This window comes from Phycodurus eques, chromosome 6 (assembly GCF_024500275.1).
Source record: "Phycodurus eques isolate BA_2022a chromosome 6, UOR_Pequ_1.1, whole genome shotgun sequence".
Classification (NCBI taxonomy): domain Eukaryota; kingdom Metazoa; phylum Chordata; class Actinopteri; order Syngnathiformes; family Syngnathidae; genus Phycodurus; species Phycodurus eques.
In genome coordinates, this window is record NC_084530.1 from 27,133,881 (window position 1) to 27,148,447 (window position 14,567).

At 39.5% G+C, this 14,567-nt stretch overlaps 1 protein-coding gene and 1 non-coding gene across 8 annotated transcripts; one reads left to right on the forward strand and one right to left on the reverse strand.

Moving 5' to 3' along the window:
- Positions 1-423: 423 nt before the first annotated feature.
- ift56 (intraflagellar transport 56) lies at positions 424-14,477 on the reverse strand. 7 transcript variants are annotated; one of them, XM_061679331.1, is made up of 19 exons: positions 14,464-14,477; positions 13,246-13,269; positions 13,026-13,166; positions 11,238-11,330; positions 11,040-11,154; positions 10,127-10,176; positions 9,846-9,991; positions 6,387-6,558; positions 5,626-5,700; positions 5,446-5,548; positions 5,036-5,091; positions 4,272-4,325; positions 4,121-4,184; positions 3,944-4,032; positions 3,335-3,418; positions 3,180-3,249; positions 2,306-2,412; positions 1,511-1,644; positions 424-855 (listed from the first exon to the last, which is right to left on the reverse strand). In XM_061679331.1, the coding sequence occupies exons 2-19, from the start codon at positions 13,246-13,248 to the stop codon at positions 741-743; spliced, it is 1,671 nt and encodes a 556-aa protein (XP_061535315.1). In that variant the 5' UTR covers positions 13,249-13,269; positions 14,464-14,477; the 3' UTR covers positions 424-740. The 7 variants fall into 7 exon arrangements, with proteins under 7 accessions (XP_061535315.1, XP_061535314.1, XP_061535316.1 ...); XM_061679330.1 differs by lacking the exon at positions 14,464-14,477 and adding an exon at positions 13,729-13,799; XM_061679332.1 differs by lacking the exon at positions 14,464-14,477 and adding an exon at positions 13,729-13,797 and having other exon boundaries at positions 3,335-3,373; positions 13,246-13,310.
- On the forward strand, positions 14,183-14,255 carry trnar-ccu (transfer RNA arginine (anticodon CCU)). The gene has a single exon. It is a non-coding gene; the product is annotated as a tRNA-Arg (tRNA).
- Positions 14,478-14,567: the final 90 nt, after the last annotated feature.

Consider the following 14,567-nt stretch of genomic DNA (forward strand, 5'->3'; position numbering starts at 1 on the left):
CAGCCACAAAACATTGCCTTACCTGGGTAAATAAGGGCTTAATAAAATAATTAAAATTAGGTACGCCTGCAGTCCAAAAAGATCTAATCCAAGAGTTGTAATAATAAAACAAAGATTATAATGCTCACTTGTTCTTTATAACAGCCTGTAAATGTCTGGATTAAAACGAGCCCATTTCAATACTAATACTATATTTCTTAAAATTCCTTTGGCTTCTGTCATTTATACATAGGAGTATGTTTTATGTATTTACACAACATCATTTTTTTTTTTATTTTTGCAATAATACAAAATCCCTCAATATATACCTAGAAAATACAAAATAGAAAAACAAAGATTTATAATGCATTTATAATGCTTTGTAAATGCATAATTTTGGGATCTCATTCGGTTGTACATCATAAAATGGCCAGTCAGTGTGTATAAAGTATTTGTCATTTTTTTATTTCCATATACCCAACACTAGTTTCTTTTCTTTCTTCTTGATTTTCATCTTCTCATCAAAGTCATTCAGAGGTACCAATAATAACGATAATAATAAAATGTTTTTGGTCCTCAGAATTGAAATTCAGCTATATTATTTGGTAAAAAAAAAAAAACAATACCGGCAGTAACACAGTCTATTCAGTACAAAACGAAACAGCATACCAGATATAACCATGTTAGCTTGAAACATGTATCGATTGTGACATGCGGACAGCTGAGGTGCGCGCAGCGTTCACACGAGACGCAGCAGTCGGTCACGAGAGGAAAACTCTGTTGTCTTTGGCCCACTTCCTCATGGCTCGGATGATGTATTCCACCTGCGGGTTTCCGGAATTGCGCAGCAGCAGCACCACCTCCTTAAGCGTCTCCCTGGCACACGAGCGACACACAAGAGGCCGTGCGACGCTCACTCTTACTGTATTTATCACATTTCATTCACGTAATTTACACAGCTGCAGATGGGGGGCGAGGGGTGGGATCTATTGACCATTATCACTATTACGTGATGCAAAAAAAAAAAAAAAAACCATGACGCAGGGTTGGGTACATTTTGGTGCAGATCGAAGAATTGTTGTCACTTTTATTCCCACTTTTGTCATGCATGAATCCTAAGGACAAAAATGAAGACATGTCGAAGGTTGAATCTGTCATAAAAAAAAAACAAGAAAAAAAACAAGAAGGGAGCCTCATGCATCATAAAGGGCTTTCATGCAGCCTTTCAGTGAGTATTTGATGCTTTGATTCTTTTATTCTTATTTTTGTTCCCCTTCAAATAGAATGAACTTTTTATACTGAAATTTGAGTCGCTCTCTGGGCTTGAATCAAGCATAGCATTCACCCACTAAAACTCATTTTTTCGATTCAGGAAGGCAGAAAGTAAATTGGATTAAAAAGCGTCTATATCCTGGTTTATAAACATTACAGAAACGATTTTCATGAGCAATTCTGTTAAATGAAAGCCCATGTGACATAAAATGTACACCGTGTTATGTCATAAAAATGTATGTATTATGAATAAACATACTTGGACTCCTTGTTGGCTAAAATGAGCTGAAAGATGCCAACGCATGCCCCTCTCTTGCCCTCCCAGTAGTTGGAGCCTGGGTCCAGCTTCTCCAGTGCATCAAACGCTTTGGCCGCATAGTAGAACTGGCCCATCTGCAACACAAATATAGATTTTTACCAAATCTGTCCATATTTGGTCACAAGGCAAAATAAACAAAACAAAAACAAAACAAAAAAAGGGGGGGGGGGGGGGGAGTTGAATACCCCAAAAGTGGTACAAATTGGAGATCAATTACAATATTCTGGGTAAACGTGCCTGAAATCTAAATGATTACTTCCGTGTCTGTTTTGCTTTTTCTTTAGCTTGTTTTGTGATGCCACAACATAACGGGAAAATTGCGATACAGATAACAAAGCAATTCTCGCTCAAATGAATAATTCATTTTTATTAATAATTCATGTTATTTCAAAGGCGCCTTGCAAGCCACTGTACAAAGATAGTTAAAAGATTTCAACGTGAACGTGCTATGACTACTACAACTATGAAGTGAGGGGAGGAGCCAAAGCCCAGTCTAATGGAAAAGTAGTGGTTTGGTGCCATCTATATGGTATTTATAAACCTTTTAGAGAGGGACCAATTAGTCGAGGCTTTTTGCTTTTGGCAGCAGGGCTCACTCAGTCCCGTACGACATTCATACTCCGTGATGTCAAATATCGTGGAACACCCTGTATTCTACCAAGCATAGGCAACCCTAAATAGCCCGGCGCCGAAAGCATAACTGTTCACGACGATCATATATCTCCGCGGCTGTACCTTGTAGCAGTCATTGGCGATGAGCTGGAGCAGACTGAAGGAGTCAGAGGAAGTGCCCATCTTCAAGTACAGCTCCCAGGCGAGGCGACCCTTCTGGTTCATGACGTCTGACAAGGAGAGTTTACGCATCAAATGCCAGAAGGTAGACTTCAGTCACGTGGAGGGACGGATATCGAAAATCTCCGGCCCGCATCGATGGGAGCAGTACAGCCGTATGTCGCTGTTGCACACGCTCGGGTCTCGTCAAATTTGCCTGCCACGGGTGAGAAGTAAGGTGGGGTGTGCAAACTGTGGCCCGCGGGCCAATTGCAGCCTTCTCTGTTCTTTAATCCGGTCCACCGAGCAGTTACGTTGTCAAGAGTTCTGTCATTTGTGTTGCATTAATTTAGCCGTTTTCACCCCTAAAATTGGTTAATTAAAGATATATTTATTCCTTTTTTTCATTCATGTAGCTCATCAAATAATTGGTTGATTTTGTTTGTTAAAAATAGAAAAAAAAAAAACTACAAATACATTTACCATGTTGTATTTTAATAATTCATTAGAATGAACCATTAGCAATATAATTGAAATCATGAGAATGCCTTTTGTAAATTAATTAATCTGATTAGATAATAGATTATTTATTGGAAATAATAAAACAAAAATTACATATACATTAACACTGTGATATTTCATTAACTATTTTGCTATTTAATTATAATTAAACTATAAATAATAAAATGACAGAAAAAAAATATGTTCGTAAAATAAAGTATTTAATATACTTTACATGTAATTCATTAGTTTTATTTTTGAATTCGTCATTTCCATTAAATAATCGGTTAATTAATTTATTGCAAATAACAAAACAAAATACAGAAAAAATACATACAGCAGCGTGCCAGCCAGCTGAGGTATACGTAGTCACTTTTGATCTTCTCACTCTGAATCAGAAGAAAAATCTGGATGGAAAACATAAAAATGAAATCAATCAAGTGAATAATCTATCAGAAAGAATATTCAGCGGTCTTGCAGGCGCTGAGGTACCTCCTCCGCTTCTTTGAAGTTGCCAATGGCTGCCTTGGCCTGCGCATAGTTGAAATTAAATGAATCGTCGTTATAGAAGTAACCCTAAAATAAAAGGCACAATTAAACGTCTGCATTTTCTGTTATTATGAATGATGTGATTTTTTTGATTGAAACATACTGAATTTCCTCATATCGTGATCTGGGATGTTTATTTATTTGGTGTGAACGTCATTTTATCTTGTATCTTTTTTCCTTTTTGTAAATTAGCCCTCAGAATGGCTCCCAAGAAAGTGAAACATGAAAGTTCAAATGTATATTTTACAATTGAGTGCTATTTTTCTTGACTAACAACATCGCAGCGCCCACGTAGCACCACCTTGCTTCCACTGATTTATGAGTGTGGTCACGGAGCAAATTCAAGTCATATCTCACGGCGCCACTGGAATTATAAAGTCCTCCTCTGAGGAAACTTCTTAGCTCAAATAAACGATCTACTCTATGAGCCTGGCCATGATGAGGACATTCAGTAAAATATGCCACAGTCACGAGTAAGCTACGTGCTTCGTAATTCATACAAAATGCATTTTATACAGCGTGGCATAATATCATACTGCGATCGTCACGAACCTTGACTGAGTTGAGATATATGAGAACGTCATTAAACTCTCTCAAGAGGAAGAAGCAGGAAGCCATGCACTGTCTGCCAGGAATAGTGTCTGAAAGACAACACACCAAAATAAACATACGCTTTGCTTGCCCACACCGCTCTGCCACCAAAATGTTCAAGATTTCATTTCAGCTTACCGCACTCGCTGGCTGAGCCTCCGACCAACTGGAAGAACTTCTGCGCGACTTTTAAGTAATCCCTCTGGGGAAAAAAACACACACGGAGTTACAGTAGCACACGCACACACACGGGACACGTTACACGTCGCGTCAGAAACAAAACACTCACCGTTCCAAGCTGTTGCCCCAGTGCGGCATTGACCACCCCTTTCAAAATATACTCCTGGCGAAAATGTTCAAATATTAAGACTCCATGATGAGATGAACCTCCTCGGTCAGTCATTCTCAAATTGCGCTACGAATACTACTAGTGGTACGTGGGCTCCCTCTAGTAGTATGCAAAATCATCACTGCATTAAATGTTCAAACTGTGCGTAATGTTACAGTGGCTTACAATAATATTATACATACACTTCTTGGGAACAACACGTCCGTCTCGATTTTGATGAAAACACTTGGGCCTACAACGTTGCTGTATTTTATTTCTTTGTATTTATTTAAAAAATATATATATATATATTTATTTATTTATTTTAAAAATTTATTTATTCATTTAGTGCTCGTTGCTGTATTTTAATGTTGGTTATGATGGTGTATTTTTTTTTAATTGGTGCTTGGTGTAAAAAGTTTGAGAACCGCTGTCCTCGGTTGTTCAATTTGTAGCAATTTGTATTCAGACTTCAAACTATCATTGTAAGAGAATAATTCTTGAACGGTATCACCATACCGGTGCTGGTTCTGTGGTGGAATTACAGAAAAAGTACTTGCGGAGTTAATTCTTCAGATTCGCAGTGAGCTGACGTCTTGTTTGACGTCACATGATGACAGTCGGACGTTTCGTTTGACTTTTGAGGCGGACTTTTCCAAAACATTTTGGATGATCTCCAATTTGTACGACTTTTGGGCCTCGTCGGCGTCAAAGAGAATCCTCACCTGAGGCGTGGCAGGATCTAAATGTTGGATGAGGTTGTAAGCTTCCTGTACATCATCTGGAAGAGTCACATGTGACATGTAACTTTTCATTATGACTAAATGTAATGAATAGAGTCTCTCTGGCCACAACATTAGGTACACAAGCTAAAGAGACCCAATACAAGAGATGCTATATTTGTGTAAAATGAAACATTATGTTATATGCCTAGTGATGAAAATGTGTCTTGGGGCACAACCCTTCTATACTTTGCTTTTACACAAGAACCTCCCGACTAGGTTTCATCAAAAGTGAGGATTATTATCTTTGTAAAAAGGCAGTATTTTTTGATACAGCACTCGTATTGGATTTCATTAGTGTGTGCCGGTGTACCTTACACTGTGGCCTGCTTCATTAGTTTGGCATCAGTCACCTTGTCTCAGGTAGTAGATGACAAGGTTGAGTCTAGCCTCGGGGATGACGTCGATCAGAGGGGGCAGCACCTGTAATGCGCCCTCGCCACCGCGAAACACCACCTGGAGGAGATAAACCGAGATTGTTAAAATAAAAATAAAATAAGAAAGTAGCAGTCAAGGCTCACCAGGAGGCTTACCAGGTTGTGTCTAATAAGCTCCTTAGCAAACTCAAAGGAGCAGGAGGAGATGTCGATGAGGTTCTTCAGCTCAGCCTGAGTGAGAGGAGGGAAACACACACACACGCACAGGCACACAAACACATCAAGTGTATAACCATTAATGTCAAGGACAAGCAGAAAATCACTCAGTGGTGACGAACATGGAAATATGTAAAACAAAACAAAAAAAGAATAAGAAAGAGCTCCTCAGGGTATATGGAAAGCTGTTTGTACGGCAAGCGTATTACAACATTTAAAAGCGAAGTTTGACTATCCAGGATTAACATTGTAGATATCAACATCTTTCTGACTGGTCACAATTACATTTTGAATTTTCAGTCGCGATATCTGTAACAGAATTGTGACCGGTCAAAACGATAGCGCTCTAATTCAGTTTTGCCGAGTCAAAACTGAAGTACAGATTCCTGCAAAGACATTTCGCCTCGGACGAAAGGACGTCACTTTTGCCGTTCATGTGTATAGTCTTTCTCATTACAGATATCCATTTATTCAGTGGCAGAAATGCGCTGGTGAATTACGGATATCTGCAACGGAATCGTAGATATCTACAATCATATAATCATAATGGCTGCAACACGTTCAACCATTGCATAAGTGTGCAAGTGTGCTCGATTGTCTTACTCGGACAAAGAGTGTACTCGTATGTGAACCTTAAGCTGGAGAGCAAGGATATCGAATAAATACTCAAAATGGCTTTCCATATCCGAGCGAGCGCGCACCTCGGCTGCTTTGCCGTTGTATAGGCTGAAATGATTGCAGGCCTTGAGGTTGAGGGCGATGGTAGAGTCGGGGATGTTCTGAAGGTACGCCGCCAGCACCTCTTGCGACACGTCGTAGTAGCCCAGCTTGTAGTAACACAGGGCCACGTACACCTTCATCGCCAGCAAGTCTCTGGGGGAGCAAAGACAGACGTGACGCTTCGTTGGCTACGCCTGCGACGTCCAATATGAGAGCGGGATGAAAAACGTGCCCTTTACAAAGATAATACTCATTTTTGTTTGACAATGTCGGACAATTTTGTGCTTGAACTGCTGTTTCTCATGTTCTCCCCACTCAAACAAAATATAACAGCTCTCAGTGTGATACAGTGCAGTTAGACACCGCTGCAAATAAACAAAATAAAAATACTGTTGCGTTATGTCAAGCTAAACTGAGAATTATTATCTGAGCAAATGCAGACTTTTTGATACAGCTCTCGGCCCAACGAGGCCCACAGATGTCACACCCCACCAGAATATCATCTTTGTTCTTTAGTATCATTGATTTATTGTTACCTTCAGGGCATGACATTAACACCCGCCAACCCTCCTGGTGCGGGTGAATTTCAGCATGTATTCAAACCAAACATTGTCTGTGGAGTTCTGGACATTATGTGGTGTATCGCCGACCAGTGGGATAAAAACTGTGGCGAGATAAGAAGAACAGACATTCCTTTAAAGACAACAATGTCCAAAATTATGGATAGGGAACCTCTCTAAACAGAGGAGGTGGTTTGTGATGTCACCTATCGTCTGAATTTAACAATATCCTGACATCTCTCCCGCCAATGGTTCAATTAGCATTTCATTCAAGTATTCAGGACTTAAACCGTGTAGTGACTTATAGACCCGTAGCAGAATTTTAAAATCTATTCTAAAGCTGACTGGAAGCCAGTGTAAAGACTTTAGAAATGGAGTAATATGCTCTGACCTCTTTGTTCTCGTCAGAACCCGAGCCGCAGCATTCTGAATGAGCTGCAGCTGCTTAATGCTCGTTTTAGGGAATCTAGTCAGAAGACCATTATAATAGTCAAGTCTACTTGAGATAAAAGCATGGATGAGCTTCTGCTGGGGCCTCACGTGCAAAGACTTGCGTGGATTTCCTACTAAAACACGGCGTCGTACGCACAAAAATATCCAGATGTATGAAACTCTGCGTACTCATGAATCCAAGCACCTTTCCTTCGTACGTTCCAATCAACGTGGAAATGAGCGCACATGTCGGAGTAGCCGACTCCTCCCTGTCCACGACCACATTTGAATATGCAAATGACATTTAAATGAACCCTGCAGCTGAGATGCCGATCTCTGCACAATCAGAAAAAAAGGAAAATGAGCAAGGCAATGAAGAAAAATATTGTTTCTGCATGTGAAGTTGCTCAACGAAGTGGAGGTGCGCAAGAAAATCATCTTTGGCACGCTGTCCTCCGGTGTTTCACAACACGCGAAAGAGGAGTGAATGGGACAGCGCGTGTGCGGCTGTCAATGCTGTGGAGACAGGATAGCGCGCACACGCTGAACTAAAAAAAGAAGTGGTCAGACATTAAGGTGGATGTGAAGCGGAGGACAGCTGCCCACCGCCAAAGTGTGGCAAAAAAAAGGCAGAAGAACCGGCGCGGTACGCCTCACCCCGTTCGAGGAGGGAATCGCTGCGATCATGGGTGACGCTGCTCTCTCAGGGGTGATGGGAAGACGTGGCTGACTAGGATCACCCCACAAGGTTAATACCATGTATTTTTATAACTCATAAAAAATGTGTTCATACAGTAACCTACACTCAGCCCTGTGAGATAAAGGTTCATGTGTAAATGTTGTATGTGTGGTATTTGTAAGAAATCTTTTGAATTCAAATAGAAACACATCAGCATATCAAAGAGGATATCAAAAAGTTTGACTCCTTTTTGATTACTCAATATATTATTTTAATACACAGGAGAGGACACAGGCGCTGAAAAAAAAAAAATCATGTTTTTTGGGTTTTTTTTAGAAGAAGAGGGGTAAATTATGTCAATTTAAACACATTTTAATCATGTGTAACCGATGTACATGTTCAAATGAAGTAAATTCAAGGGACTCTTTTTTTCAGTGCATGTGCTGGAGTCACGAAGCGATTGTGAGGGCAATAGGCGGCATAAATGATCGCCTTGATCAATGAATAGGTGTCCTCACAAATATCAGTGCTTCATTAAATACACTGGTTAACGAATGAATTATCAGTCCTTGCCTCAATTGCATTGTTGGAATCAAATGTTGCCGGGCATGAATTGTTCATGTCTCTCTGATGTGCAGATTTATAAGAACAGTTTCCCAGCATCACCTCCAAGTGTCGCCAAAGCACCAAAAGCTGCCAGCCATGCAGTTAGCCTGAGGCACCGCACATTTCCGCGGTCATGTCCCTCTTGATACGTCTGAACTTTGCCGTGAAAAAGAACGGACGCCACGTTTTTGTGCGTACGCACCTTTTGTACATGAGGTCCCCTGGTCTGCTTGACACATGTAAGCCTTCACTCTGGAAATGTTCTTCAGATGGTAAAAGGCAGTTTTAGTAATTGATTTGATATGACTGTTGAAAGTCAGGTCGGAATCTATCAGAACACCAAGGTTTCGGACTTGGTCTTTGGTTTTTAAAGAGAGTGACTCCAGGTATTTACTAACAGCAGTTATCTTTTCTTTATTGCCAAAAACAATTGTCTCAGTTTTGTTGTGGTTTAATTGAAGAAAATTATCTGTTTTAGACAGTGACACAAAACCTCAATTGAACTGTAGTCATCTGGAGACACTGCTAGATATAACTGTGTGTCATCTGCATAGCTATGAAAGTCAAAATTAAAGTTCTGAAGAATTTGACCCAAGGGTAGCATAAACAGGCTGAACAGGAAGGGGTCCAAGAACTGACCCTTGAGGGACCCCATCGGTCATTGCCATTCGATTAGAACGAACACTTCCAATGGTTACAAAATAACTCCTTTCCTCCAGGTAGGACCTGAACCATTTAAGAACTGTTCCATTTAGTCCTACCCACGTTCCCAACCTGTTCATCAGCATATTATGATCTACTATGATCTATTATGATCTAAGCCGCACTGAGGTCCAACAAGACCAGAATTGACACCTTTGCTGAGTCAGTATTCAACCTTCTATCATTTAGCACATTGATAAGAGCAGATTCTGTACTGTGATGTTAGTCAATGTACCACTTTAAGTCTTTTATTTTTCAACATAAAGCCTCTTTAATTTTGTTTGCCTAGGTATGACATGTAGATATTCATATTTTAAATGTAAATTTTTGGGAACACGATCTATCTATTAATTATGAAGACATACCTGAGGCCCAGCTAAACACATACTGTAGCATTCTCTTAAATGAAGTGGCGCCCAATAACGTAAAAAAGCAAAAGAAAAGAGCGAGAGAACACTCACATGTTCTGCAGGAGAAGGCGTTTGTAGATCTCGATGGCCTCTTGGTAGTGCGAACGCATGTAGTGGATGGAGGCCAAGCTCAGCTGGTCCTCCGTCACGTCTTCCAGGTTCTGGTGGAAGTCCATAAGTTTCTTCTCATCACTGAACTGAGACACCGGCGCGTTGGAAAGCAACAGATGGGAAAAGAGGAGTGCAACGTGACGGTGGGTACAAGGTTGCCTCATCACATTTAGAGAGAACAACAAAGTTTTAAGAAGCAGACGTAGAATGTGGTTTTTCACCTTATGAGCCAAGTGGAAGAGGAGTCGGGTTTGGAGGGGGCACTTCGCCGCTGCACAGACACGAAACCAAGATGACAACCAAAACAAGCTTCTTTTCTGTTTATTGCTGCTACCCAGTGAAACGCATGCATCTATAACAATAGTTTCTTTTTCTTTTTAGCCATAAAACAAAAAATATTTTTGAAGATTTGCATGTATTTATTCATTTTACTGTATTCCAAAAAAAAAAAAAAAAAGAATGAATCTCTGTTATTTCTTTTTTTTTTTTCATATTAAAAAAACAGAGAAAATATACTGTAGAACATATTGTTGCTTCATGTTTTTGGTGAGGTTTTTTTTATTCAATCATAGAAATATGAAAAGTCATATTTTCTATTTTTGATTTTTGTATTTATACTAAAACAATTTATCCCAAATTTAAGGCATTTTGTGATTATCCCTTGCCCCCATTTTTGTTCTTGGTTTGTTATTGTTTTAAACAAAAAACAGACCTTTCATTTTTCAGCTTTTTCTTTTCTTTTCGTCCATTGATAATTTTATTATCTTGTGATTATTTTTTCTACACAAATAGGACAAATATTTATTGTTTTATATTTTGATGTTTTATTTCATTCAAAAAAATGCTAAATTAATTTTAAATGCTTTTTATTTTTTACCCTAAAACAAACAGAAGTAATTTTTATTGTTCTACATTTTTTTCATGGTCATTTTAAACACCAAAAGCAAAGCTGAATGTCATTTTTGATGTTTTGCATTTGTTTGTGATTTTTGTTGAAAAAGACGAAAAAAAAAAAACACAAAAATCAGAAGTACTACTTCTATGTGGTTTTCTGTATGACATGTTGAAGTTGTATCTAAACTAAAACTTCAATAACAGCTTCTGTGGCAACATGGTTGGTGGCGATTTATTTACCTTTCAACGCAGCCTCCTCAGCCTCCTTATAGAGGCCCAGAAAAAACATGGCGCAGCCGAGATAGACCCACACATCAGGAGGACACTCGGGCTTTGCGGTCAGTGCTTTGTACTCCTGTCGCAACAACGACATGTTGTATGTCGGGACTTCATGAAGTCGTTAACCGCGCCACGTAAGGCGCAAATATGGAAAAGTACCTCCATAGCTCTCTTGTAATCTCCCAAGTGAAAGGCGCAGAAGCAAATCCAGAGGTCTGCGTTCTCCTCTTGCTCGCCAATATTTCTCTGGAACTATTCAGAACAAAATTCATCAGAAAATTATACAGTGGTGCCTTGAGATATGGGTTCAATTCATTACTTGACCACGGTTGTAACTCAAAACACATCTCAAATCATCTTTAACCACTAAATGAATGGAAATGCCATTAATCCATTCCATCCTCCCAAATATTTTGTAATGTGTTTAATGAGAAAAATAGAAATCTGTATTAATATACTTCTTTAAAAAAAAGTAACTAAGGACATGATTAAATAGAATTTAAAAGATTTAAACAGTTTTTGTCACACTTTCTCCTGCTATGCACATTTTGGTGTGCGTGCCTTGGCCACCTGGGGGCAGTAACATTAGTCGTTCTTCGCAGAGGATCAAGACTATATGCCTGTGAGTATTGTTTATTGTCTGCATCTGCAATCTTTGAAACTATTATTATTATACTATTATATACTACAACAGCGGTTGTCTTCATTGTCAAGTATTCAGTCGAGTATGAAAAAACAAATGTTTTCCCCAAAAGAAACAGAAACAATACCATGAACATTTCTGTGTTCCATTGTACACATAGTCATCCAAATTCAACGGCATCTTAACGAACCGCAGATTTCCCAGTGGTATAACTTACTCATGATTACGTGTATTGCTTGGTCCCAGAACCTGCTTTCCTGAACACCGCAGTGCATGAAAACAATCAATTAAATGAAAACATAAAAAGGGGAAATAGACTCATTAAAGAAAGATATCCGGAAACTAAAATTTCCCTCTCCATTTCGATTGCAAAGATCAGAATCAGAATCAGAATCAGAATCATCTTTATTTGCCAAGTATGTCCAAAACACACAAGGAATTTGTCTCCGGTAGTTGGAGCCGCTCTAGTACAACAAACAGTCAATTTACAGAACACTTTGGGGACATAAAGACATTGACAAAAAACAATTGTGCAAAAAGATGCAGAGTCCTCTAGCACTTAGAGCAGTTCGAACGACTAATATTGCAATAGTTCCGGTGCAATGACCATTGTGCAAAGGGCGCTGAGACTTCAAGGAGTGTATGCGGTTTAAAGTGACGAGTAGTGCGATCATCTGGGACAATGTCGGTTGTGCAAATGTTACAGATACTCCTCAATCAGTGTGCAAATGGAGCAGATGCTACTCTGGCATGAGTGGCCAGTATATGCAAATAGTGCAGCATGGCGAGACAACTACAGTGAGTGCACAAGTAATAAATAATTGGCCCCACAGAAATGTGACAACGAACTCAAGTCAAAAAATTGCCAGCTTGTTGTAATGGAATTATAGGTTAGGTGTTTAAGAAGTTGATCGCAAGAGGGAAGAAGCTGTTGGAATGTCTACTAGTTCTAGTTTGCGTTGATCGGTAGCGCCTACCTGAGGGAAGGAGCCGGAAGAGCTGGTGACCATATCCAAAGACGACATTCACTTTTATTAGACTAGAAGCTTTTTTTCGTGCTGGAAATGGTCTAACTTACATTAATACAATACCAAACGCATATTCTCTCACTAACTGAGATTGTTTACTAGCATAGTTCGACAGATAGATCGACAGATAGATCGACAGACAGATCGACAGAGAGATCGACAGACAGATCGACAGAGATCGACAGACAGATCGACAGATAGCTAGCTAGCTGATAGATCGATAGATACATAAGATAGATAGATAGAAAGAATATGGTACTGTGGGTGTGAAGGCACCTCCAAAAGGGTCAATGCTCCAAGGTAGTCTCTCTGCTGTAGATATTCCTCCAAACTGGGAACTTTGCTTTTGTTTTTCTTCTTCACGCTGACGCTGGCCGCCGTCTCGCCCCCCACGGCGGGCTTCACGCGAGACAGGATCTGCAACAAAATAGTTCATTCTTATTCCATTCATACAGAATACTAACGTGTTACGAGAATGTTTTGAATGTCCACTCACCATGTTGACAATTTTAGAAGTCAGCTAGAAGAGAACACATGGAGGCATGTTAACACCGTAGCTTCCTGTTAAAACCACAGCACAATGAATACATGTTTAGTATATTTTTTTGTTAGGACCACTACAGTGATTACATGTTGACGTCCTTACAGGTCCTGTATGCGTCTTTTTATTATGGTTACCTAGCAACAACAACGCCCTCGTTGAACAGCAAGCCCTTTTGAAATACATTTTAAAATCATTTAAAGTGCAACAGTGGCTTCTTGTAAGGCGTATCAGTGTTCCTAAAAATAAAATAAAAAAATAAAATAAAATAAAGAATATTTTTAAACACACACACACACATGCCCCCCAAAAACAAGAACCGAAGCGCCGACAACAAAGTCAGTAAAAACGTAGTCACTTTTCGCAGTTAGGTGACGAAAATAGTTTAACGCGGTGAAAATGTGACATTAAATAAACACACGTTCAATGCCGGTTTACCTTTTCTAGAATGTTTTAAGTTTTTCGACAAAATGCTTCCCGGAGGCCGCCATCTTGGCTTTCTGGTTGAGTTTGACGTCACATTGCCTTGTCACACGAGCCGGTTCGACGATTTAAAAGAATATAAAATATATATATTTTTTAATTTAAATTAAATTATTATTTCCTTCAATGAACACTAATTTCTGCTGAGCTGACTTTCGAAGGCGCGTCGCAGGTGACAACAGATGACGCGAATAAGCGGCTAAGTAGCGCCGCGTCGTTGCTTAGCAACAGCAACACTGCTACTTCTGTCCCTTCCGGGTGATATCAATGAAATATGTTTCCCTCATATTGGACTAATGTGTGTGTAAAGTGTATGTGAAGAAATACATTACCCCAAAAAAATAATAATAAGAAAAATTCCTTGTATTTGTTTACTAATATAAAGGGGCTAGGTCTCAATTACCACCGAGCCCCAGTGGCCTAATGGATAAGGCACTGGCCTCCTAAGCCAGGGATTGTGGGTTCGAGTCCCATCTGGGGTGTATGTATTTTTACATTTTTAAAACTTTTTGTGTGTGGGGTGGATTCTGCACAATTTTCCATACATGACATTGCTAATCAAAACGGTCACATTGCAAAATAATGATGAGACAGAAACAACAACAAAGAACTAGTAAGCCACATTGAGCTAAGGTAATAAAAATGGCTTCATCCTAAAACCCCCAAACCTAATCCTGCTGCAACACATACCGGAGTGATAAGTGAATCAGTGAAGTCATGACAGAAGTCCGATTGTTGAAGTTGCCACATGGAATGTTGCTGAAACAATACAAGCAATGTAAAATGGCAGAATG